Genomic DNA, 26,286 nt, shown 5'->3' with positions numbered 1-26,286 from the left:
ATGCAGTCCGGCGTGCACGTCAGCGACTCTCTAAATATAGTGAACATTGGAGCCCCAGGCGGTGGAACTTCTGCAGAAGTCGGCCATGATGCTGCAAGTGAGCAGGGCAGGTCATCAGGAGGTGCTCCATGCAGAGTCTCTGGTTCACCGCATGGGGCACAGGCTGGCGAAGTGGCTTTCCCAAGGCGGTGCCGGCGGGCTACCGTCCAGTAGCAGCCAACTCGTAGTCGGAGCAGCAACGACGAATCCCTTCGTGGGAGGCCGTACTGTGGAAGAGGCCGTGGACGGTGGCCCAGGGATACCCGTTTGTCCGGGTGGCAGGCTATGATGTGCCGTCGCAGGCTGTGTCACCTGCAGCACCGCGGCCGACTTCTGCAGGAGTTCCACCGTCCGGGGCTCCCACGTTCACGACAGGAAGATATTCTCTTCCCCTATTGTAATCAGCTACCAGCCTTCCTAAGTGTCGTCGAGTACCTCGACTCGTTGCAGCTCTTGGCGAGACTATAGGAAATTTCTACAAAGACGGATAGCCTAACGGCCATCCCACCACCTCGGGCTTCCTGATCCGCCACTACTTCGCTTCTGCTAGGCCACCTCCTATACGGTCTATCACCAGCCTACTCCTCCGGTCGAACCCACTGGGTGCTCCCAGCCGGGCTGCTCTGATGCTGCTAGGACGACTCTCTACCTTTCTCCCTCCTACCTTCTCTCTACTTTACTCCCATCTCACCCACCCTGCTGGCGCTGAGCCGTGCTCCCGCAGGGGTTGCAGAAGATTGTGCTAGCCTTTCCTCCTTTCCCCACTAGAACCACTTCTGTCTCTCTCACTCTCCTTCCGGTGGTACAGGCTGGTCCTTCTCACAATGACGACATAGATTAGTCTTTGGACGATAACATACACCCTCTCGATGTCCCACTCGTCTGCAGTTCTAGCAGGTTTTGATTAGCTCTCCATACGGAATCACAGCGTACAGAGATTTCCTGGAAGTAACTTGGCGGGGAACGCGTTTCCCCCAAACGTGATCTTAATCTTCTTCGACTTGCCCAAAAGTCTTGCATCCAGAATTTCCGTGCCTTCATTGTTCCTCAGTAATCCCGCCCGAACATCTTCGAGCGGGCATCAGTCGTAAGTATTGTAAATGACTCCCGGGCACAGAGTTCTCCAACATCGCTATGTACGCCGAAACTGGAAGGCGACGAACCCCAGCTTGAGCGTCTTTACACTCGCGTTTGCCCCTCCTGTGATTCTTACACGGCGTTCTCGGCGTCACCGTGTTGTTTGTCTCGTAGACCCGGACCAGGTCCTCGTCTGCTGTAGCCGCACTCGTCAGCTGCGCTGCCGCTCTCATTGCACATCCGCGTTCCGTGGGTGTTACCTCCAAGTCACAATTCTTGGGTCTTCACACAACCTTGTAGTCCTTGGCCGGCATATTCAGAAATTGTCCCCGTTTCTGCCACACCAGCACTTTCCCCGGCTTGACTTGTTCCGCTCCGTGCGCCTTACCCAGTCACTGCCTGCCCGCATCTCTTAAGGCGTACTCTGGGCGTGATGCCGTATAGAGATTTCTTGAATCGGTTTTGCGCCTTCAAAATCGAGGCCCATTTACCTGCCTGGAACTCTTCGAACGTTATACTCTGACCCTCAAGCGTGTACTCCATCATCGTCAGCATGACAAACGCCGACAACTACCAAGCACGACGCTGAAGCCCGGCATCGCCAGCGTCTGCTCGTCCTAGAGGTTAGGCCTAACGTTGCTGCGGGTGCATATAGGCTCCGTGCAGGAGTAACTGCGGCGCAGACGAGGGCGCCCCTCGCGGCGGAATGCGATGAACTGGTGGGAGACGCGCGCGCGAAGCTCTCCGAGCGTGTGTGTGTTTGAGCGGTCTGAGTGCGTCGGTGGTGGATTGCAACAGCAACATGCCGCGTTCTAACGTGAATTGCTGCGTTGTGAATTGCCACAGCACCTACGCGAACTCGCCTGGAACAAGTTTTTTTAGTTTCCCCAGCAAGCCGTACGAAGCGAAGCGACGGGAACGCTGGATTGGTCTTGTCCGACGACAGAAGTGAGTCGCAGCAGCACCCTACCAAACGTGCGCCGTTCATGTGTTGTTGCATTCATTTGCCTATCGTTCAGGATGCTTCCTTAACATTACTGTACGAGATACAATGCCTTATTTTGATAGTCATATGCGAAGGTGGAATGAAATCGCCTGTTATTCGCCTTAAACTCTAACAGGGTTGTAAACACTACCCGTTGAACATACAGAGCTGAGAATATGCAATTTTGGCTACATCTTAGCGTTTGCTTCGTGGCACGTAGCCTTAACAGGCCTGATGTGTTAGGGTTCGCGTCATTTTTGTGTTGTTATTGCCCCGCCGGTTCGGCCCCGCCTGCGGCAGCTGCGTTTCGATAGAGTCTAGCACAAACAGTTTGGACACCACAGGTATCGTCTAACGATGAGGTTGAGATGTTGATCGAGGAGGATAGGTGTTTTTAAACGCTAAACGCGTGTGTTGTGCGATGTCAGTGCATGTTAAAGTATGGCACGTACTCTTGGCACGTACTGAAACGTGAAAACATGGTCATTAATAAGTGCTCTTCAATCTGCCAACCATGTGATAACCGTTTTCAGGCAGATGAGCGTTGTGATGAAACCCTACCAGGCTCTTTCAAGGTGCCTTCGACTAGTGAGTGCTTGGGGTAATATTTTCTGGAAGCAGGAACGCCCCATGCTCGTGGTCGACTTGTTTTGCTGTCGCACGTGGTGGTGTGCACAAACAGCGCGACAGCAGCAGCGTGTTTGCATTTTCCAGCCACTCCTGCCTGGCAATTCAATCTCGCCGTCAGCACCCTTCTGTTTTTGTCAACCTAAAAAATTTAACTTTCAGCTCTCAAACAATACAATTAATATTTGGGCAACTTACGTCAATCTTGACAGATCTCGCAGGTGCGTTGATTCTGGTTTGCGGTATGCACTTTGCCGTGATTTCCGAACCTCCATCATGCAGCAGCTCTTTCACGTCATACACATGATCGGCTTCTAAAAGGAGTCGTCCTATACGAAGGTTCCCGCCGCGGAAAAAACAGCTTAGGTCGTTAAGCTCGCCGAAACCAGTCGCCAGTAACGTGGGCACGCCGCTCGACATGGCTCGCAAAGCTCCCGCACCCGAATTCGCGCGCGCACATCTCCCACCAGAGTTTATCTCGTGGCCGCTCAGTGGCGCTACCAGTCCGCCGACGGTATCGCCGTCTGGGTAACTGCACGGAGCCTATAGACTGCTATATTTATCACAAGGGTTGTAGGCCAATTAAAAAAAAATATACTACTCCATTTAAGTGGATCTCAACCACTCTGTCGCACCGCCACGCATATTAAAGGAACGTAAGGTCTCTCTACAAATACCGCTTATAATGAAGCACATATAGAAACTTCAGGTAGGCACACGAGACGCTGTGCTGCTTCAATGATTGCCTAATTAAGCATCATTTACTCTTCAAGATCACTACATATATCATGAGTCTGTGGCCCCCAAGAAGCTTCCTGCCTAGCCTTCAACAAACAGAGAACACGTAAAGAACTTTAGTCTGCATTACATTAAAAAAAAAAGACTGTTTTCAATTTTCCTCGACCTACGAGGTGCCCCCTTACACGTTTCCTAAAATGCAATGCTTACGATGCTTCAAGCACGAGTATTTTAACTTTATCTGCATTACACTACAAAACTGATTTGCTTAGTTGTGAGTACCTGCTGACAAAAAATGCACAAAATATGTGGTTGTGGGGCTCTGTATTGTGCCAGAACCGCGGTTTGTGACAGTGCATTTTCCGCATACTCAATGTGAAGGCGAAAACCCTGAGTGGCTCATACCACTGAAGGCATTGAAAAACAAAACGCGCCATCCGGTCCAATAGTACCAAACTATCATCATTAGCAGTGCCTCATCCCTAGTAATGCAGAGGCGACAAGCACTTATCAAATTGAAGCGCACAGTGCATGCATTCATTGGTATCACGCATGAATGCATGCACGACTACTCGACCACTTGACTAGAGACTTGACGTAGTCAATTGGTACAAAAAAAAAAAAAAAAACACGTGACCTACTCAATGGTTTATACCCCCCTAGGCAATCAAAAAATCTAATCGCCCATACCTCCGTAAGGCTAAGCCTACAAGCGCTCAACAAAGTGAAGCGAACAGTGTATACGTTCATTGAAATCACCCATACAACATTCAGAACAGCTTGCGCTTCAAACACCTGCTGTGAAGGTGCAAAGTCGAAGAGAAACGTCGTTGGCGCGAGTGTGACCACTCTATACGAGCGCGCGAAGCCGCAGCTAAGCGTCAAAAACGAAACCGAAGAAGCTGAACTGCAAAAGTAGCTATGCGACGACGAGAGACGGCGCATTACAATGTGTGCAGCAGGCTTTCGCCTTCACGTGTTGCAGGAGTGTAACACGTGAATGCTGTCGAATTTTCTGTAGTGGAAACAGCAGTCAGCGAACCGGCGATATCGAAGGCTTTTCAAAGTCTTGGCTGCATTTCGGGCATTGGTAAAACCCCTGGGGGCTTGCGAATAGTGCGAGAACTGCCACACATATCTTCGCTGTCCTTGATGCCTTAGTGGCTCGTATTGGCTCACATCTGAGAAGGATTTGTTGTTTTGACTTACTTTTTACGCTCGATGCGTAACTACGGCAAATAATGCTTGACTGCTGCAATGACTGAGAAAGAAAACACGTGTCTCTTGCAATCAGTAAGAATATTGCTCTCCGCTTTATGCCCCTCCCTTTCCCCAGTGCACTGAGCCGTGCTCTATAACGGCTTTTGAAAATTTCCCCTCTTACACTAGACGATCCCTCTCTCTATATCTACCACCGGTTGCTGCACAATCTTGCACACACCACCACCCGACTGCAGCCACACCGATCAAATGGTAACACTTAATACTGGCTTTCTTGATGTAATCACACTTTTGTATGTTTCTATTGTCGGATAATGCGCCTAGGCGAGCAGCCGATCTCTCATGTGTCCGTCCACATGTGGGCTTGGCCTGCTGATTAGTTCACGCACGGAGCTTAACCATCTCAGCGAGAAAACACATCCTGATTTCACACCCATCGCCTAGTATGCGGTAACTACAACACTCGACAGTGTTCCGAGCATCTCCCAAATGGTGCACCATTGTTTCGGCCGACGCGTATCGGCCCAGTTGGCTTCTTCATTAAGGCGGCTTTGTATATATATGCATACATATTTTTTTTTTTCCTCAGCTCTGAGGTCACTCATGTCATTCGCGGCTGCCGTGCTTCAAACGCACGCAACCTTCCGACCGCTGGCACGCTGCAGTACGTGTATATGTGGGGCTCTTGAAACCCATGCATGACACTCATTTTCCTTTCTTCCTAAACAGACATATTACAGAAAAAGAGGGCATGTATATATTTTCTGATCATGTAATCCATTGTTGTGGACTGACATAAGACATTAAATTTCCCAGCAGCCGGTAGGAGTAAAGCCACTAAAAACACTTTGCGAATTTTTATTTTTTTTATCGCACGTGGAATCACTTGCTAGCTGTTTCGTTTAGCCACACGTATATGAGAAGCACTGCAGTAGTAATTCCAGTCTCTCGGTTGTGCTTGTATGGCTGCTACTATATTGATCACAAGGGGTGTAGTCCCACGATGAAAAAATTACTATTCCATTTATGTGGACGTCTACCGCTCCATCGCGCTGCTACGTATTTTCCAACGGCTTCACATGAGTGTAGTACCGAGAGCAGTTTTCCTGTCTTTGAACAATCTTACCTTCGACGCACCTTCATTTCACTTCAGACTTCAGTATGTCCTTACAGATGACCGCATTGCTCAGGGCACGGCTATGTTCGAAGGGGCGTTCGACGTTTGCCGAGCTCTGTTAGCAATGGCGAAATAGTGATTTTATCTTGCGTCCAATAATTCTTGCAGCCAATAAACACATTATGAATGCGCTTTAAGCAGGAGTAAAACACCTATTATGGCTGTCGATGCAACAAATAGAAAATGAATTACTCTGTAATTATGCCAACCCGTTGAAAACTTCACAAGCCTTCATCCTATTCAACATTTGCTTGCTTTCAGTGCACTCTAAAACGCCTTGCCCTGTAAGCATGTAAATTTCATGCATTTACTAACCATCTATCATAACATCAAGGGATAATACAATGCGTACACAAAATTTTATGTTTATTGCAAGCATATAAACGCAACAAGGACAAAAACATGTCTCTCTCTGTCTCAATGCAGTATTACTTTCTTCCAAGGAAACCTTGTTTGTGGTTTGTATTCTTGTCTTCTATTTTCAATATATTATATAACATGTATGTTATCGCTCGAATGGACATCTGTATAATGCTAAATTCGCTCCTTGTAGTTATGAAATGAATAAATAAAACTTTGCAACAACAAATAGGCACCTTTGCCAGCTAAGCGCTGCTGCTTTCAAGTCTGACGCTTCATTCTTACACACAGGACTATCTGATATTTTCTAACATTCGTGCGGCATGAAGTTTCCGCCTTCAGCTCTTCCCTTTCGCATTGCAACTTTTTTCTGTTGTCTGCTGCATTTTTAATTCGCAACAACTATTTCTCATCTTTCAGAGTGCTTGGTATACGTTGCGCCAGCGTATTGTATTCTGTTGCCTGTGAAAAATATGCCTATTCGCTACCAGGCGCAACACACTCCGCCTCTGCGTCCCAGTGACGTAATAACTATTACATCGAACCCAGTGTTATGGCCAGGACACCTTCCTTTGGAACAGCTCCGCGAAAAGTGTACCAAAATATCAACTATACATTGGCCCAATCGCGCATTTATTCCTCCAAGGGTGCCTGTTTGGTATATATTGTTCTATTATAGATAATATATCTCAATTCTGTCTAAAATTACCTGGTTGCTACTTCAACAGCACGCAACAGCTACTGTCAAGTAAGCTGTACTTGTGACCTTTTTGGCAGGCCGCTACATATACTGATCATGCTGCGTTCGACGCCCAATGAAAGCAGTCTAACTGCACTTCAGGTACGTTTAACATTGCTCATGGCATTCAGTGACCCGGTGATGTGCTCCGCAGGTACGGACTCTTCAAGAAGCTATGAGTCGCCGAGTGAGGTCGCCTATCACACGCTCGAAGACGACGCGGAGGCACAGGGTGCCGTGGACTCTGACGGTGAGTAGGGTAGAGATGGCGTATCGCTCACGCACTGGGATATCTTCACGCGCATGATTCTGACAACAACATGGTGCCTATGGTTCATGAACACAGATCATAGTGAACAGCAGGAAGTTATGTACGAGTAGTTCAGAAAAAACGTGTGCACCTCGACGCGCGCACAAATCAATGCATAAGAAAACTCTCCCACAGAGTATTTCACGTCTCATATATTCGTGCACAGAACGATTTGCCCAAGGCTGTGTTGATTAAAAGATATTCAAACAATTCTTGTGCATTCATATAACATTCCCGTGTTGTTTCTGTCGATGCGCAGAAACCTGCCCGGCTTTGACCAAACGCGTTGATTGAACGAATAGATCACAAAATTCGCTACCAATTTATTCAGTAACATGGAACCGCAGAGAGAGAAGATAGTTGAAGGCCTGCAAAATTTATCGACACTCTCGCTGTGGCCTGTTGTCTGTTGCAAATATTCCTTGTAGTTGGTTAAAGGGCACACCCAGTTTCCCACTTGTAAGTATGAATTTTTTTAGCTCGTTTTGTCTGAGATCTTCAAGTGAGCTTCAGCTAAAGCCAGAACCGTTATCCGTGCACTCAAACGAGAACATCCGGTCAGCTTGCGAGAAGAAAATTAAATCATCGGTGCCACCAGACAAAACATAAGAAAATGCCGTTTCTCGCCCCAACCCTTTGTACATTACCCCATTAAGTACACTGGTTACAGCCCAGGTAAGTTGAAAAAAAGAATATTCCTTCCGACTTCTTCCTAATGTTTGTGAACGACGTGAGCGATATCAGCGACGTGAACACGACGTGAGCGACGTGAACAATATAACTCATCCTGTAGCTTCTACTACGCAGAAGTTTTATTCGTCATCTCTAATAGGGCGACGTTCAAACGGCAGATACAGGGCACAATACACTTCAATCTGATTCTTATCTTTTGGCGCTGAGATTTGGTTACCTGTGCTCTTTTGAACACCAGATAATACAGCGCCGCGCGTCTTGCGTCGCCTCGACTGATGGCGCCACGCAGACTCTTTTCTTTTTCTAGATCGGCGGTGCGCTCTGTCTCTCTAGCGTCTTTCGCTACCTGTCGTGATGCCTTCGGCTCGTTTTCATTTAGCTGGACCACGCACATATGGACGAGTGCATAGTATGGCGTGGTGTGATGTAGTGTAGTGGCGTGTGGTGTGGTGCGTCCTTGTGAACATGCATTATACCCATCTTAAGATTGTGGTCAGTATCGCCTCCAACCAATCTGCTTTGCCGGTTCCTATTTCATTCTTACATCTACTCACGTTTACGGGAGAGTCAGCAATTTTTTTTCTTGTTCATTTGGCTACGCTTCATGGTATTTATTGCTTTTGGGTTGGCTAAAAGTGGCGGTACTATTTTCTCACAGAGCTGAACAACGAGCACTTGATAAGTCTTTCAGTTCGTTCTTATATAAGGCTGCGTTAACACTGGGAAATTGCAGAATAATTTTCACCAGCTGGGGTTCGCTTACGTGCACCTAAATTGAGTAGACGAGCGTTTTCGCATTTCGCCCCCATCGAACTGTGTTCCCAGCCCATTCTTATTCTCCTGATTATTTCAGGATGGGCTGGCAGGCATTCTGAGATCATGAACAGCAGGTTGCGATTATCCCTCAAGAGAAAAGTGCATAACAGCTGTGTCTTACCAGTACTCACGTACGGGGCAGAAACTTGGAGGCTTACGAAAAGGGCTCTACTTAAATTGAGGACGACGCAAAGAGCTATGGAAAAAAGAATGGTGGATGTAACGTTAAGGGATAAGAAAAGAGCAGATTGGGTGAGGGAACAAACGCGAGTTAATGACATCTTAGTTCAAATCAAGAAAAAGAAATGGGCATGGACAGGGCATGTAATGAGGAGGGAAGATAACCGATGGTCATTAAGGGTTACGGACTGGATTCCAAGGGAAGGGAAGCGTAGCAGGGGGAGGCAGAAAGTTAGGTGGGCGGATGGGATTACGAAGTTTGCAGGGACAACATGGCGACAATTAGTACATGACCGGGGTAGTTGAAGAAGTATGGGAGAGGCCTTTGCCGTGCAGCGGGCGTAACCAGGCTGATGATGATGATGATGATGATTATGATGATGATGATGATGATGAAATGTGTTCGCCGTGACCTTGAACTTCGCAGCACGGCCCCATATCCACTAAGCTACCGAGGTGGGCGAGAGAACACAGAGACTCGTTTACTTTTTCAGTAGAGATATTTCTGATGTGCGAACTCGTGTTAGAAACCGCACAGGCATGTCCCAAATAAGTTTAAGAAAGCCGCATCACTGGCAGGACGACGATTTAACGCAGACGTGATTCGATGACATCGTAACGCTAATAAGACCCGCCGTGGTTGCTCAGTGGCTATGGCGTTGGGCTGCTGAGCACGAGGTCGCGGGATCGAATCACGGCCACGGCGGCCGCATTTCGATCGGGGTAACACCCGTGTACTTAGATTTAAGTGCACGTTAAAGAACCCCAGGTGGTCAAAATTTCCGGAGTCCTCTACTACGGCGTGTCTCATAATCAGAAAGTGGTTTTCGCACGTAAAACCCCATTATTTTAACTTTTTAACACTAATAATTTTCAGACACATCTGTTGTGCAACAAGCGATAATGTAGCAGGCTATCTTTTAGTTGTGGCATGCCATGTATAACCAACATATTCCGTTGTCAAAAGATAAGCGAAACTGTGAATGAAATAGGCAATATTATTTTGGACAAAAAAAAGAAGCAACCGAAGAGTTCCAATTTTCTATACCTAAAAGCACGTGGTTGGGATAAAATATCAGATGCTGAAATTACTCGGCACATCGTCGCAACTAAGTGGATTTACCTAGACAATCAAATTAGAACGCTAAATAAATGAATGTGAACGAAACACAACTTCGCTACTAAAGATGTTAAATTTGGAAATTATGGAGCCGCGCAAAGGAAGAGTACGAGAAAATTCGTTGTAGGAGTAACAAAAATTGTCATTTCGCTATAAGAACAGCAGCATCAATACGCCCATAATGATGAAGTTTCAATACAACAGTGCATGTGAGATAAAGTTTTACCCAATTAAACTATCTCTGTAACATTAAGACAAAGGTGCATTCCCGTAGCCTTGCTGATGTAGCCATTTAATAATTCCTATATTTGCTGGACCCTATAGAAGTCACATGCGGCATTACCAGCAAACAAGCACCCAGATGTATGAGCATACTTGTATTCTCCACCAATTTCATTGCGGCCGCCACGAGAGAAATCCAAACCAGCGGCCTGGTGCTCAAATTACCTCAATAGCTACTAAGGAATCTAAGCAAAGCGTATAACTTTCTACAGCAACATGCACGGGACATGCCCGACATGTGTGCGAATTCCCCAAGATATTCATTGCAAATACAGCACGAGTGCCTTAAAGTGAGCGGAATTTATGAGAACGTTTTTCCTCTCGCCCGTTTAAAACATTTCAATCTTAAATGTGGGTCTCATTCTTAATGCATGCCGAATTTCCATAATAATGAAGCCTCTTGAGGCGGTGTGTAACACAGGCTACGCGTCTCATAGATGCAGATGCAGCGGTGGACGAGTTACGAAGGCAGCTGGCCGCTGCCCGAGTCATTCAGGATTGGACGCGCACCAGGTTCCAGCAGTGGCTCCAAGAACGCGGGCCTCGCTTAACAGCTGTTCCGTTACGAGCAGCGCCAGAAAATTCATTGGATGAGGACTTCGGGGCAGTGTTCCCAACGATTGCAGACAGTTCTGAAATAGGCGCTACATTGATGTGGCAACCGGGCCGCCAGTCCTCTGAGGACGATCTCTCCGGAGGGTCGCTGGCCGCTGATGTGTCTCTCGAGAAGGACGCGGCTGAAGAACGCGTGCCGAAGAGCAACCTCGATGCTGGAAAAGGTCAATCTGTCAAGGCCGATCCAGAGATGACGAAGATACCCGAATCGAGTGAGTTCACGCGCATTCAATAAGACAGCGCGGCGTCCTGACTCGGAGCTTCTGAAGTGTAACGTTTATTCGTCCTGTTTTGTTAAACAATTGCCTACGACATTATACTGTGCTTCTCAACACGCCTACTGAAGCTTTAGGCCGCAGCATGTGAGCCTTCGACAGTACAGAAGCAACCATTGTTGCGTGCACACTGTCAAAGCTGTTAAGTAATTTCGTTCTATCTAGGGACTTCGACGCCTACCACGGCGACTTGTGATGTCCCGTCGCGACGCTTCAAACTTTTTTTTTCTAAAGCCTTGGTCATTTCAGTATGATTATTTCTCAGATTGCGTTATGTTTATCGGTCTTTTCAGCGAGCAATTACCCGCTGCTTCTTTTTCTCAGGCCCGTACATTTCATTGTTTGATACTATACAAGCATGAGCATATGTCATGCCTTTATTTAATGTGCTTCTTACCGTTACCTTTTCATTCCAGTGAACTTTCAAACATCTAACATCAATAAGTTCGAAGGACCGACGCTTCATGACATTAGCCAGGCAGCGCGTGCGGGCGAGCGTCTCAGTGCGCCCTTTCTGCTACTTACCGACCATCGCCACCCCGAAGCCGTATCACGGGTTGCAGAATCAAGCGTCCTTCCTTTCTTTAGATCACTACCATCACAAATCGTGCTCGCGGAAGCGCTTGCTGCACACCCGAGTTGTAGCCGATCGCTGCTTGCCCGTTCTAAGTTTCGCGATCCAAGCATACATGATCCAAGGTTCACGCAGCTTCTTGTCCCGCGTGTACGTGTAAAGGCTGACACCGAGCTCCGTTGCATGCATCTGGCACTGCGTCGGCGAGCAGTAGCCTACCATGCCTACCAGTAGCCTACCAGAGGCAGCCACTACTTATTATAGGGCTTCCAACTGTTGCCAAGCACACACCAGAAGCGGGAAAACTTCCCCACTTAACGAGAACCCCAGCGCAGGTCGGACTTTATACATTCCTTTTCAGCTCGCTTCGGCGCTTCCGAAGCAGCTAACGCGGCCGCTGTATCCATTTGACCCCTTATGCCATTTCACGCCGACAGCGGTGCCAGTATTTCCAGTGGGGAAGCTCACGCCCAATACTTCACGAATACATGGGTATCACAGCGAAGCTGTATATAGATAGCTACCCTCCAGCGGTGGTCGATGTCCCTCTGTCTACGCGTCGCGTCGGCACTAAAAAATTTTCGTCTCCACCTTCTCGCGAGTGCTCTGTAGCTCTAAATCGAATCTAGGTACCCCGGAAAAAATTTTGCTGAAATTGGCCGCTAGTACGACTCCATCATTAGTCGGACTTTCATCTACTTTTCATAATTGTGTAGTTCCCAGTGAAGTTGTAAATATTGTGGAATTCCTGTCTGCCATGCGGTGGTATACTTGCTCAAGTCACTACTACATAAAAGAATAAGATGAATCGCTCCACAGGCAAAAGATGCATTCGTTGCCTTTGTCCTTCAATAATAATAATAATATTAATAATAATAATAATAATAATAATAATAATAATAATAATAATAATAATAATACCTATATATACATATATGTGTCGACTGAGATAAAAAATGCAACATCGCTTCTCGTCCGGCTTCACAGTGGAATGGCCGATGAGTTTTTAACGTCAGAGCGTTAAGGGTCCCGTATCGCAGAAAATCCGACGTCGGCGTTCGTCGTTCTGCGTCCGGTGTGCACCGTCGGACGTCGCTTCGACAAAATAACAACTTCGCACCACGCATACCCAACCACGCAGGCCTTTCATGTGGGGCAAGGAAAGTTTTGAAATAATTGAATTTCTCAAGGTAAATTACGTCGGAGAATTGTAAAGTACGACTTACACACAACATACAGGCATGATAGGGTCGGATTGAAATTTTAATATAGGAGAGAACATCATTCTGTTACGCGGAAACTGAAACGCAAACCCCTTTAAACGCTATAGCGTTTTCCAGCTGCCCTATGAGATCTGTCTTAGTAGGAGCGGCGAAGGCCCCCTCAGTTCCTTGCACAGCATAAAAAAAAAAGAATCATAAAGCTCGCCTTCGTGCATAGCGTTCGGCACCACCGTTTCCGGCTGAAGATTTCGGTTAGGTACAGGGCTGCAGTTCCCGGGAATCGTGAGAAGCACTCAGCGATGTTTGAATGCTGTCGTGTTCCACGCTTAAAGGCGAAGCTTAAGCGTCCCCCAAATTTTCTGACAGCAGGAAGCTTTAGCTCAAGGGCCAACTCCAATATTCGTATTAAGACGCATGTCAAAGGCATAAATGGTTTGATGAGACAACCTCTGGACATATTTGAATGAAACTCTTTGCATTTCGGAGAAAGCAACTCTAGGAAGCAGCGCTTCAATTAAATACTTTATTTTTTGTACGAAAATTATCGAAAATTCGGAAGTTGGAGAAAAATAGAAGTAGGAATTTTAAAAATCTGTAACTCAGCTTCATAACAGATAGCACTACTTTGCAAATTGCGTCTATTAGATCATCTCAAGCCGACCAATTTATTGATGAAGAGACAGCCTGTGTACAATTCTTACAAGGTGTACCGTGTTATCGTCAATGCCTTGCGAGTTAGCAGCGTATTATATAGCAGTGTGTAATAAACCACCCTTGTATCCTTTACATGTAATATATAAGGTGCTGTTTGAAGGATTGTAATATCATTTCTTTATATCGGCGTCACAGAGTTGGAAACTTTACTTCGGTTTTGCAAAATTTTGATATTAAAAAAAAAACATTTATTACACATTGCTGGCATAAGCTAAAAATTCATTCTGAACACTTACAAAATGGTAACACTATTCTTTTTACACGCAAGAAGCCTTATCAAAATCGGTGCAGTGGTTACGTGAAAAAACGGTTTCTCAGTTCACGCACCCTACTGCGAAATCATTATATGGCTCATGACGCGGAAAATCCGGTGGCGTGGCCGGAGATGGTGCAAAAGGTCACGTAGTCACAGAGGCCCGCTCTCGAGTCACTGCTCGCGCGTTCGTCAGTGTCGTCTTCCACAGCTGGTTCCGGTGCCGCTCACCATGCCAGCGTCCCCACGCTGCCCACCCCTCTACGAATGCGTTAACGGCACTGGCGCTCTGCCACTCGTTGCGGTGATTTCCGGGAGTTCTGTCGCGCGTTCGATGAACGAACCTTGGACTTTGACTTCTCTGTGAGGAGCTGCCTCCGCCTCCTTCGGGCGCCAAGAAATGGTATAGGGCAACATGAAACCGATACCATTACGATTCCTAAAACGAGTCGTCGTCGGGAAGGCGTCGCAATGCTTTCACATACATCCATGTAGGGATACCTAAGTGCGCTTAACTTTTCTAAAGCTGCCTTTCGATGACCAGAGCGAAGCTACTAAAGGCGGCGGGATGTCTCATATAATGCAGCAGCTTTCATTAGACGATATGGCACACCCCTCTAGCAACGCAGCAACTGGCTATCGTCACAGCGAGGCACCTGTTACTCACTGAACCCTTCTGTTCCACAAAATTTCCCATTTAAGCTATGACAGAGGCCTTTGCAGCGCAAGTTCGAGTGCCTTGGCACAAGCACTTTTCCTACGTGAGCGATCGCATGCAGTGTGTTCACAGAACACTACATTACTGAATTTGAAAAATAACGAAGTATATACAAGGAGCAAGATCCCGGTAATGATGAAATTCGCAATACCACAGTATACTTTAGCTATAGTGTATACTGTGTTATAGGAAATTTTATTACCGTGATCTTGGTCCTCATATACACTTCCTAATTTTTCGAATTCACTTCGTCATGCCGGTAATAAAATTAGCAATAAAACAGTACACCTTAACGATGTGCCCCATGTCACTCACACGAGCGCGTCCCAGTGGGGTGCGACGTTGCTCACATGTGCAAACCTGTGTGTTTGCAACGCTTTGATTATGTCGAACGATGCGAAGTTTCAACTACATTTGAAGCTAATGATTAGTGGTGGCCCTATATGGGCGATTCAGAGATATCCACTGCGCTGGGAACCTTGGATAGACACATATGCTGCGACCGGAGAAATGTATGCTCAGTTAGCTGGAACAACATGTAGGGATATGTGTTTTAATATTTCTTGAGACAAATATTGAACTCTGTTTTTAAGGAGCGGAACAAAGAAAAGCGAGCTGCGTCACGACAAACCAGCCATGCAAAAAAAAAAAAAGTTGCGCACCTGTCTTGTTCTCTATATAGAGGTCAAATAAACACGCATAATGATGTGTACGCTAATTTTATGTCTGAAAGTTGAGTAAATCTTTCAGCGCTCACGCTCCGTCTCCGCTAAGGAGTGAGAGCACCCAAAGTGAAACAGTGAGGCAGGTCCGTCTGCACTTACACAGTCGAAAGAATTTATGAAGAAAGCGACGATGAAGAAACAGTTTCAATTAAGGAGAAAATTTCCGCTGAACCGGCGATAAAAAAATAACAGGATCTGAGGATTGGCGGTGAAACAAAAGCCAGCCAACGAAGCAGGTTAGTCTGGACATTGACAGACAAGAAAATTTATGAAGTGTTCATGCTTTATAAAACGAAAGGAAGCGACGACGAAGCACTAGCTTTGTAGCAAAAAATGAACACTGAATAAGCTAACAAAAAACAATGTCTGAGGAGCAGGTCGGAATAAAACGTGGTGCTCAAGGAATTAATATTTTTAGCTAGCTTGAACAAAATTTCTTCATACTGGAAGATCTCTTGAAAGTTTTTCGTTTAGCCCAAACTATCAGACGCCTTGCTGCTGCGAATGTTTTTTTCTTCTTCTTAATCCGGAAGGATATAGTCTTTGTTCTGTCACTGGCACCATCACGTTCGTTGAGGAGTGCTGCAATGGTTGTATCAATCTAGTCGTGGTCAGAGTAGCGACTTGAATCATTTGAAGCCACAGATGGAAGCGCTGTTTTCCGCAAAAATTAGTACTTTCGCCATAGTGTCCAATAGGGAACTAGCACAAAATTGACAACGCTATGTTGCAGTCAGGCGACGCTAATTTTAGGCCGCCATTGCGGGGAACAGACGCGGACATGCTCCGATGACCAGTTACCTTCCCCATCGCATGATTGTAGGTATTGTGTAGTTGAAACAACGTTCCTTCAATGAAACTTCGGCAAGCCAACCTACAGCTACCTGCGGCTATGTAAGAGTTACTTACTCTACGTATGCAGTTCCGACTGTTAAATATACTGCAACAGAACTGCTTGCGGGCCAACTGCTTGGTGCTAGCTAAAAGACATGTTTTTTGCCGCAATTGAACACTCACAACAGGAAGACACATAAAGACAACACGGGCGGCACTTCCAACTGATTTATTTTGGGCTGTGACCCAAGAATATATATATACATACAGGCATGCGCTGGCTGTTCACAGATCTACGTTACCCAGCGGCCAAACAATCTAGTTTCCGAATTATAGAGCACGATAGATGTATGACTAATGCAATTTGTTCCTTTCTTTTTTAGATAGTAGGCTTCCATCAGCTCACGTCCTGTTTGAAATCTACTTCTGCCAAGAATCTTAATCTCAGAAAACTGTGGTTTGCACATGCAGGCCTTGCAATGCGCAAGCAAATGTGCCACGCCATCTTTCATTAGATTTAGTTCGTGTTCCCTGGCTCGTTCATTTATGCAGCGTCCAGTCTGTCCTATATAGGACTTGCCCCACTCAAGGGGAATTTCAAACACCACGCCTGTAGCGCATCTCCCGTAGGACGTGCTATGCTTCTTGCCAAAACCTTGCGAACCGGTCTCCTCGCCTGTGGTTTTCGAGCAGAGTCGACCCAGTTTGAAGGGGGCAGAAAAGGCAATGGGTACACCATACCGGCCTGCCACCTTCTTGAGGTTATGGGAAACCTTATGAACATAAGGAATCACTGCAGGTCTTACGGTTCTGGCTCTTTGTTCTTCCCTTCTGGCGCTGGTACCTTTAACTTTCCGTAAAAGGCTTTCGGTGATTGAGGTCACCAACGAGTCATGGAAGCGTGCTTCTTTCAGTCGCTTATTCTGATTATTGAACGAGGCCTGCATCGTGACGTCGTAGAGCTCAGCCTTCGTGTTGAAAATATGCGTAAAACAGCACCTGCGCTTCCGGAAGCGCAGAGAGACGACGCATTGTCCCAGTGATAAACGGAAAGAGGTCACCGGCACAGCACCTTAACCAGAAAAAATGGGACCTCAACGAGTTGTTGCACTCAGTCTCGTTTACTGAGGTAGCATGCCGAAAACGCTCGTTTGTTGAACTGGTCGGCATGAAGTACCACTTCATGCATCGAAGATTGTGGTCAACTTGGGCTGCTTGCAGGTATTGCACGATCCCTTCTTGACGCGTTTTTTAAAATAAAATTTCCTGTAGAAATGCTCGAAATCTCTGTGTCGTCAGGATCTCGGGACGAACACCGCCAAATGAATAGCGCCTAAAAAGCAAGCGAGCTTCGAAAAACGTTTTCACAACTTCGGCGTCTATTCGCCGCTAGAGTAGAAGTGGGTCATAAGCGATTTGCATTGAAGACGCACCTTCTTGCTGGAATACCCTACTTTTGAGCATTTTAGTTATGTCACCGGCTATGAACTATATTTCAATGCCGCTATTGTCAACGTTACAGTGGCGCCAGCATCCGTCCTCCTGCTGGTACGTCATTCGTAGCAGTGCTCGTACACCCAGAGCACAAGAAATTGATTCGTCAGTGCTGACACATTAAATACGCAATGATTAATTTGCGCAATAAATTTCGTACTGCTATGACCTTGTGCAGTCAATGCTGCTGTCTTCTGCGTAAGGCCAGAGAAGTCAGTTTGACAAAAGCTGTCGTCTGCCAGATTGTTGGCTTACTGCATGATGACGTTACGAGTTTCGTGTTAGGCAGCACGCCGTGGGGCAAATCTATTGTGTCTGGCACACGTCGTGTCAACGCTTGCGCTGTACGCTTGGCAGCCCGTTGCTGCTACAGTAAAGAAAAAAGAAAAAAAAACCTAAAGCATTTTGCTATCCCTAGCGAGCGACAGAAAAAATAACAAGTGAGAATAAGCTTGCTACGCCTGTCAACCATGTGTAATGACGCAACAAAAAATAAGAGTGGGCATCTTAGCGCATTTGTTTGGAAGGGTATCATAGCGCAATAGCCATTATTGGTGAAATACATCAGAACTAATCCTGAAGAATTTAATTGAGAAAGTGTGCACATGGGGCAATTGTATCTCACCGTCTTCTGCCTATTTATTGAATACGCATCTCAGTTGTGGCTTCTTTTCAGACGTCTCTGAGAATGATGTTGCCTGGTCATCGGACGAAACTACGTATGCTCGGTTTCCTTCCCGGCCGAGTCCCAGTGGCAGTCCCCGGTCATCTATATCACTGGAGGATGGGAACGGAGTTGACTCGAACGACGGTGTTCATGCCCAGCAGCTTTTCGTCCAGCTTCCAGAACCGCTGCCGCGAGCACCCGTAGACCAGCTTGTGCCGGGCCCATCGTCCGAGAAAATCTTCGGGGAACTCCTCAGAGAGTGCAAGCACGGTGTGCCCCTTACCTTTGAAGCCATGCTTGAGGACATGTGAGCACTCTATCTGTTTACCCTCTGCTGTCCATATAGCTTTCTACTCAAATTACTGGAGGGGCTGCGGAATGTTCAGCTACCATGGGAATGATGATTAGTATACATGAATTCGTCCGATCTTCGTCCTTGTGGCTTCAAACGTTTTTGCGAGTTTAGTTGCAGTGCCTTATGTGCACTTATCAGCCTAAATTTCGGCGCAAGCTGCTTTTTTTAATAAAGATAGCAAAATCACTCTGCGCACGTGAAGAATTACTTCAAATTGTGGCGTACATACTACAATGTTTAGTTGAAAATTATGAACTTGCAAAATTACCAAGCCGTCTGAAGGCAGAAGGACCAAGTTTAGGAAAATTGGTGTACTATCCACCATTCACATGACCGCTGAAGCGCCATGCTTCCAGCTGCAGTAGACAGCATCAGAGTTCGTTCTAGTAATTTTATGGGAAACTCTGTGATGCCTATGTAAGAACACACTTTTAGAAGGCAATATCATCACTTCTCGTAGATGGAAGATCACACCAGTAATACCGTTTGACTTCAATTGCTGATTCACATTGAATTTGCCATAGCCCCCTTTTCAGCGTAAGGCGCTTGATGATTGGTGTTGCCACAATTTAAGGTTTAACAAATAAAGAGAGATGGGAGAACAAATACTATCTATGTTGTAAAAACATGGGACAGCAGTCATTGGCGCTCGGTATTTTCAACTTGATGAGAAGATCTTGTCAATGATATTCACTATGTCGAACCACTTTCCTCGCACGGCTAATAAACACTATACAGACTACTTGATATTTATACAGGCATGGTTGGCGACCTGCCGAAGATTCTCGATCTCAGAGATAGAGCGCGTCAAACATTGAAAACAACCACTTGATTCAGCCGCTGTTTACTGTTGTTCCTCTTTGACTTCGGTAAATTACGAAACTTCTGTGTTTCTTCGTTACCCAATACATGTACAATCTGTCCGAATGACGTAGCTTTCTAGCCGTTAAGACTGTGGAAATTTTAGAACAATTTTAGATCTGACTGCAAAGCATATACATGATCTCACCAAAGAAGATAGTGGCAGCCGTAGCTAATTTTTTGTCACCAGCGACGCATCATTTTTGGAGGCAGAAATTCAGAAGGGCACAAGTGTGGAATAGTCACCGCCTGCTTTTTCTGCCGCTGGAGAGAACTTCTGCAAGTAGCTTCGACTTCAAGGAGATGTAATGAGTCAGTACTAGAAGTCAGGTCGTGTTGCTTCTTGAATATAACAGCAGTGAAGCATAGGCCAAAATACTTTATCGCCACAATTTTATGATAGTAGTATACGGCGGAGGCTTTCGTGCTAAGAAGCACAGAAAGTAAAGGAAGGCACCGGCAAAAATTCACGTGCATAAAGACAGTTAAGAGAATGACGAGAATACGTTGAAGCAAACTTCGAGATGTTTAGTTGGACAGAAGAACCTGCAGTTCTATGATCCACACCTAGAAAGTATCGGAGATTCAGAAAGAACTGTATAGGAACAGGAATGAAAGCTCGAATTTGTAACAAGCAGATAAACCTTTACTGCGAAACATGCTTGCCTAACATCAGTCATTTAAAGCAGCTGACAGGTTCATAGGTTACTGCGGTACCACGTCGCGAACCTTTTCAGTAAAACGAATATCTGCATGGCTGTGATGGGATTGAACCAAATTCCTTCAGCGCAGCAGCCCTGTACTCTACACAGAGAGCTACAGACGCTAAAATTGACCTTGAAACAAACGTGAACGAAGAAACACAGAGGACAAGGACAACGCGAACGTCTTAGGTAAGGGGCTTGAGAAAGCCAATCGACCATAAAGAACAAAAACGTACACTATAACCCATGCACCACTGGAACAACTCGCATTGAAAACAGCACATTGCTTCATACACAAGTTCCTAGACAAAAATAAAAAACAAGCTTACAGTCCCACAAGGGGCATAACGCAACTAAATAGCCGACTAGACGCTGGGCACTGGAACAATTACAACGAAAGCATAGGCTTTGATCTGCGCCTCAATAGCTATAAGAAGTAAGGCAAATGCAAGAAACCACGGTTCTTTCGTAGACTCCCACATCCTTAATGCGAGCTAGCTACAAAGCAATTTTGCTCCTTTGAGCAAAACTGCCTAATGTGATTGACCACCGTCTATCCTTGGGGTTGCGATGTGAATGGAGAGATCTCGCCTTATGGTGATAAGAACGAGCTTATTCTATTTCTAAGCAAGTAGCTCTATAATTAAACTGGCACGGATACAGGTACAGAAAAGAGCGCGGCAACGTTTTGCAGTAGAACGTTATCACGAAAGTAATGAAGACCGTCTACAGATTTGCATAAGTATGCAGGCTCTATTTCTTACAATTGCCCTACCTAACTATTCGAAAAGAAATCTATATATTGCTACTGTAAATTTTGTGTTTCTTTGCGTATTTTAACCCTGCGAATACTTTTCCGAAAAGTGGCGCTGTCTACAGGCAAGGAAGCCGAGCGCCGGCGTGGCATGGTCCTCAGACCATGATCTATGAACCCGCAGGCGGCAAGCTTTCCGCAATGTCGTGCCGGGTGAAGGCACGCCGGCCAACGCCGACTTTGCGGGATGACCGCACTAGTGAGGCCCTGCCGCCCGGCGCTGTTGGCTCGATGGCGACGACGCCCCTATAAGCCTATCCGTCATGGACGATACTTCAAAAGCAATCACTGACGATGAGCAAATGCCTGCTTTTGGAATCAGGGAACCTCCTACTCATCATAGCCTCACAGAGAAAATGGCGGTAGACTGTTATCCCCAGCGTATATATGTGGCGAGCCACATCAAAGCGCGGCCGCAAGTCGACGCTCGTACCAAGTTTTACTCAGCGCGGACTCCAGCACCCGGTCGTCCAAACGATTCAACAGTGGGCGTAACATGTCAAGAAAGATACTCATCAAGTGCCATTTTATACTAGTGGCCATGCGTAGACGAGCAAATGGCAGCCTATGTTTGGGTCACCGGCGGCGGCGACACTCCCGTGCAGGCCGGCCTGATGGGGAGTTGGGCGTGCCTATGCGCTGACGTCACGCAAATTCGCTCTTTCATTGGCTGTGCCATGTCGTGCTGGCTGCGACAGAGTCTGTCATTTAGCTAATGACCTGAGTTGTCCAAAACACAATTTGTTTTCTTCTATCGCGCGACTTCAATTTTTTTTTTTTTTTGTGCAAGTGGCCAAGGTTGTCTAACAGTGGCATGCCTTCAAACTAGAATGTGTGACACAGTTCAAAGTGTACAACTTAACAGTCGTGTGTGGCTTAGATACTAGTAGCAAACCTTTATGGTGTATTTGCGCGAAAACACGACGTTTCTATGTAAGGAAAACATAGCGTTTCTATGTATAGAAACATAACGTTTCTATCTAAGGAAAACGTTATGGCGGCAATGTTCTACAGAATGACGCCTACGTGAAGGAAACGTTATTGCGCCAACGTGTTACACAATTAAGACTGCTTTTAAGGCCGTATAGAGGAAGCGCTTGATAAAACGGCTGCCTTCTGCCAAATCTGGACGTGCGTTAAGTTGCTGCGTTTTTGTAGCTTGAAATCGTCACCAATGTCAGTTATCACTGCTGCCTGCGTTAATCTATGGTAGATCGAGAGATCGAATGAATAAAATGTGTTCAAGAACTGTCCAGCTGTTTGCCGAGTAACTGCTGTGCACGTGATACTTCAAACGTTAGACCTTGCTTTGCGCCACAAAAAAGGTGGTCCCTTGTACATTTGTTCTCTTTTCCTTTAAAAACGCAACGCCTCCAAGAGAAACTGTTTACGACGCCTGTGCTTTGTAGATCTAGGGGGACGGGCGTATCCCGCGAGTGTCCATCAAGTGGAAATGCCTATTTTTTCTGCTGCTGAAGTTCTGAGTGGCTGGGCTGGGGTATGCGTCAGAAGGAAACAGGCGTCACGTAGTGATTGCTCAGTTGCCATGGTGCTGGGCGGCTAGGCACGAGGCCGCGGGATCGAATCCCAGCCACGGCGGCCTCATTTCAATGAAGGCGGAATGCGAAAACACCCGTGCACTTACAGTTAGCTGCTCAATAAAGAACGCTATGTGGTACAAATTTCCGTAGTCCCCCCAACACGGCGGGCTTCATAATCAGATCGGCGTTTTGGCACGTTAAATCTCATAATCTAATTTTATATTTAAGGATCGACGCAGGTGCCCCCAGCAATCAGCAGATAAGCAGCAGAGGAAATGGGCATGTCCACTTACAGAATACCCCCCCGCCCTCCCCAGTTATTGTGTGAGTGATTCACATGCATAACCAACTCATGACCGTGATGAACATACAGCGCTTTTATTGTGGTATGCGATATTATAAACAGGCAATAGACAGTACTTAGTCAAAATCTTCGTATGCCCAACCCGAATGTTCCCATCCCAAACACCGAATCAGTAGGCATACTCATCTACTTTGCTTACGCAGTTTACAGTCCTGCGGTATCAGAACAAGCGAGCTTTGCCTGCATTACTCCTGCCATTGTGCGTCTGCAAAACATGCGAGTCTGTAATATTCAAGCCGGCTGATTTAAAAATTCCCATGCCGTCGGTTATGTTTAGCCCATCCGCTCGCGACGCTCGTCCCCTGTGTTGATCGACCTTTACTCACTGCATTCCACGCACGGTTTTCTTCAGTAATGCTGCCTCGGATCTGTATTCCTTTAAAGTCGCTGCATTTGCCGCTACCCTAAATTCCAAGTTCTCCGGCTTCGGCATACTTCTGTCCACTTGATAAACTTCTGACGTCGTTCTAGAAATATCTCCAAAGTACTTTCGGGTTCTGTCTATCCGCCTTGTGTAGGAGGTAATCGCAGACACGTGGACAACTGTGGCTTTGCATAAAAAACTACAACAGACATTGGGAATCTTATGGCCGAATGGCGTAGCAATAATTCGCTTTTGAAATGCTCGCACTGGTGAATTTTTTGCAGTGGTGCGGACGGCTGCGTGAAGCTGTGCGAGGGCGGCGTGTACACGGAGGTGTTTCGCACTTGCGGAACCAGGGGTGGTGCCGTGCTCAAGGTGCTGCATCCGGCCTACCTGGTCCGCCACCTGCACCTGGTGCTCACCGAAGTGCGCATAGCAAGGCACGCCACGCTTTATATATGTTCATTTTTCCAAACTGCACAGAAGCCGCATGTGCACAGGTTTGAACAAAATTAGTACACAGGAGCTGTGGCCCAACTACACCCCAGTGGCTTCTAGCAGCCTCGAAGGTAAGTTGGAAATGATATCACGCTATAGTTTCCTACAACAACTACTAATGGGAACTCTGGCGCTAGTTTCTCTGGGAGCCGAATATACGGCGATCCAGCCAATGTAGGCGTGATGGTTATTACGTGTATTTGCCCAAACTTCATCTTCTGGTTTCAAACGGTTTTGTGACTTCGAAATTTCATTTGTTTTCTTACACATATTGCGTTATGAATGCCATATTCGCAATGATTACGCATGTTCGTGGAGACTGATTCTTGGGCTAGTTGACTGAAATGCATATGCAAACGTCATACACGCAATACGGAGCGCGAAGGAGAGCGCGAGCATCGCATTTCATGCTCCTTGTTCTCGGTGTTGTTTGTGTTGTTGGCAGTGCCGTTCTCATATGTTCACCGAGAGTAATCAGCAAGCTGCTTGGAAACGTATCAGTACTTTAAAACTTTGAAAGGTTAAGTGTAATAAATGGTGTCGGAAGGACCTTTCAAACAACTGCGAAGAGTAGAGAAGCCCGTGTAATTCCCATTATTTCCAAGGTATCTCAATGAACGCAGCGCCAAAAATTCCTATTGGCAATGATTGCAGAAAACTCCATCTATCGCACATGAAGACCGATTGGCGCTGACAACCAGTTCAAACCTCTCGATGGGCTCATTTACCCGCAAACGGGAGTGTCGTTCGTAGTTTCTGTGACTGAAAACCGGCAGATGTTGCGACGCTGATGGTACATACATCTACATTCAGCTCTATCACGTGGAGGAGCGTAGCGCGTGCAAACTGTAGAAGAAGCGGTACATCGGCGCCATCACGTTGGCGAGCGTTCCCACCGCGAAAGCTGCGAACGACGTTGAAATCGCCGAATAAAGAAACAGATGGAGGTGTGTGAACTAGCTTGGAGCGGCAGCCTGCGTGCCTGCTCAATGCAATTTCTTGCTTCTCAATGGGGTTGCCTTAGAGCACTGGGATGCAGTTGGGCTGTAGGTCCGGTGCTCCAGTTGCTTGCGTTCACCGCTGTACGCTGACAAATAATGTCGCCTATTACACAGAAATGCAGTCGAAGGCCCCGATGCTAAACAACTTCTTTATCTCAAGCGCATTACATATTACAACTTGAACCTTTTAAAAAATTGCCTTATTTTTTTCCAGGAATGTTGCTTCCTAAATCAACGAGATATCTCGAGAACGGCTAATATTACATCACTGTTATAGCATCTTCTGCTAGCCAAGCCACTAGTTACCACGTTTTAAGTCCGCACTAGATGCGAGTTGTTTTATCGCTGAGATCCTGATGCCATTGGCCACAGATAAAACTGGTCTTCTCCTGTCCCCTTTCTGCGAACAATTTTAAGGAATTTAATATTCGGTATAAAATTGCGCAGAGGGTTGCCGCAAATAAAAAACAAATTTATCTAGAACTAAACATTGGCTCCCTGTTGTCTCGCTCACGGCGCGCAATTAATGTACCGAAAACGGGCAAAAGATTGTTTCAGTAGGCCGGCGCTGAACCACTTTGAATTAGTGTTTATGGATTTGTTGCAAGAAAGGCCAGTTTTAATGCTGTGGAAGAAGAAACTTTCTGTTGATACATGGAAATATTTTGTGAAGGATGGAGTGAATTGAAATGTGTGAGTGAGCGTGAGCGTCAAGTCATCACATTTGTAAATATGGCAGAAGGTATTGTGTGTTATATATAAAATAGAGCATCTAACTGTGGACAAAATAGTGACAACACACAAAACTGCGACACACCACCATTCGCCCAATGCCACCAATGCAAAACACCAGTGCTGATTTACTGCTTTCGCGTAAACTTTGAGTCGCTCTACTGATTGACTTCGCTTAGAACGCTTCATCTGTTTTAGTTTACTCAAGTACTCGGCATTTATTTCCTACAGACGTCAAATTGTGTGTTCGTTATTTCAACTCTTGTGTAAATGTAAGTGTTGTGATTTCACTGTTCTGAACTCAGTGACAGCCAAGAGTATAGGTTTTTTTCTGGAAGTTAAAAGAGCTTTACTTATGAACGCAGCAAATGGGTAGCGAATGTGCGAAAAATTTGCTACATCGGAGTTGTACATTCATAGGGGATGCCTGTGCCAAATCTTTTCCACATTACTTGCTCCCTCTTGCTCTTGATATGCCACAATGTTTTGTGTAAGACCTCCAGTTGATATACATCTTTTCTGGTTGATTGCAGATCCTTGCGTAGCTTGAGCATGGACGTCGACAACAACACTAGAGGCTTTGCAGAACTGCGAGC

At 46.2% G+C, this 26,286-nt stretch overlaps 2 protein-coding genes across 2 annotated transcripts in view; both read left to right on the top strand.

The window, feature by feature from the left end:
- On the top strand, nucleotides 1-26,240 carry LOC126540142 (uncharacterized). Its single transcript, XM_055076275.1, has 7 exons — nucleotides 1-97; nucleotides 7,118-7,213; nucleotides 10,802-11,191; nucleotides 18,466-18,763; nucleotides 23,744-23,899; nucleotides 23,943-24,028; nucleotides 26,224-26,240. Exons 1-7 carry the CDS (start codon nucleotides 1-3, stop codon nucleotides 26,238-26,240), a joined length of 1,140 nt encoding a protein of 379 aa, XP_054932250.1.
- The window catches only part of LOC129387370 (serine/threonine-protein kinase haspin-like), a 36,463-nt gene continuing 36,404 nt past the window's right edge, over nucleotides 26,228-26,286 (top strand). Inside the window, exon 1 of the mRNA XM_055076297.1 lies at nucleotides 26,228-26,286. Within this exon, the coding sequence (XP_054932272.1) occupies nucleotides 26,243-26,286 (44 nt within the window). The 5' untranslated portion in view covers nucleotides 26,228-26,242.

Source organism: Dermacentor andersoni, chromosome 2, assembly GCF_023375885.2.
Source record: "Dermacentor andersoni chromosome 2, qqDerAnde1_hic_scaffold, whole genome shotgun sequence".
Lineage (NCBI taxonomy): Eukaryota > Metazoa > Arthropoda > Arachnida > Ixodida > Ixodidae > Dermacentor > Dermacentor andersoni.
This window is presented reverse-complemented; position numbering and strand designations above follow the sequence as displayed.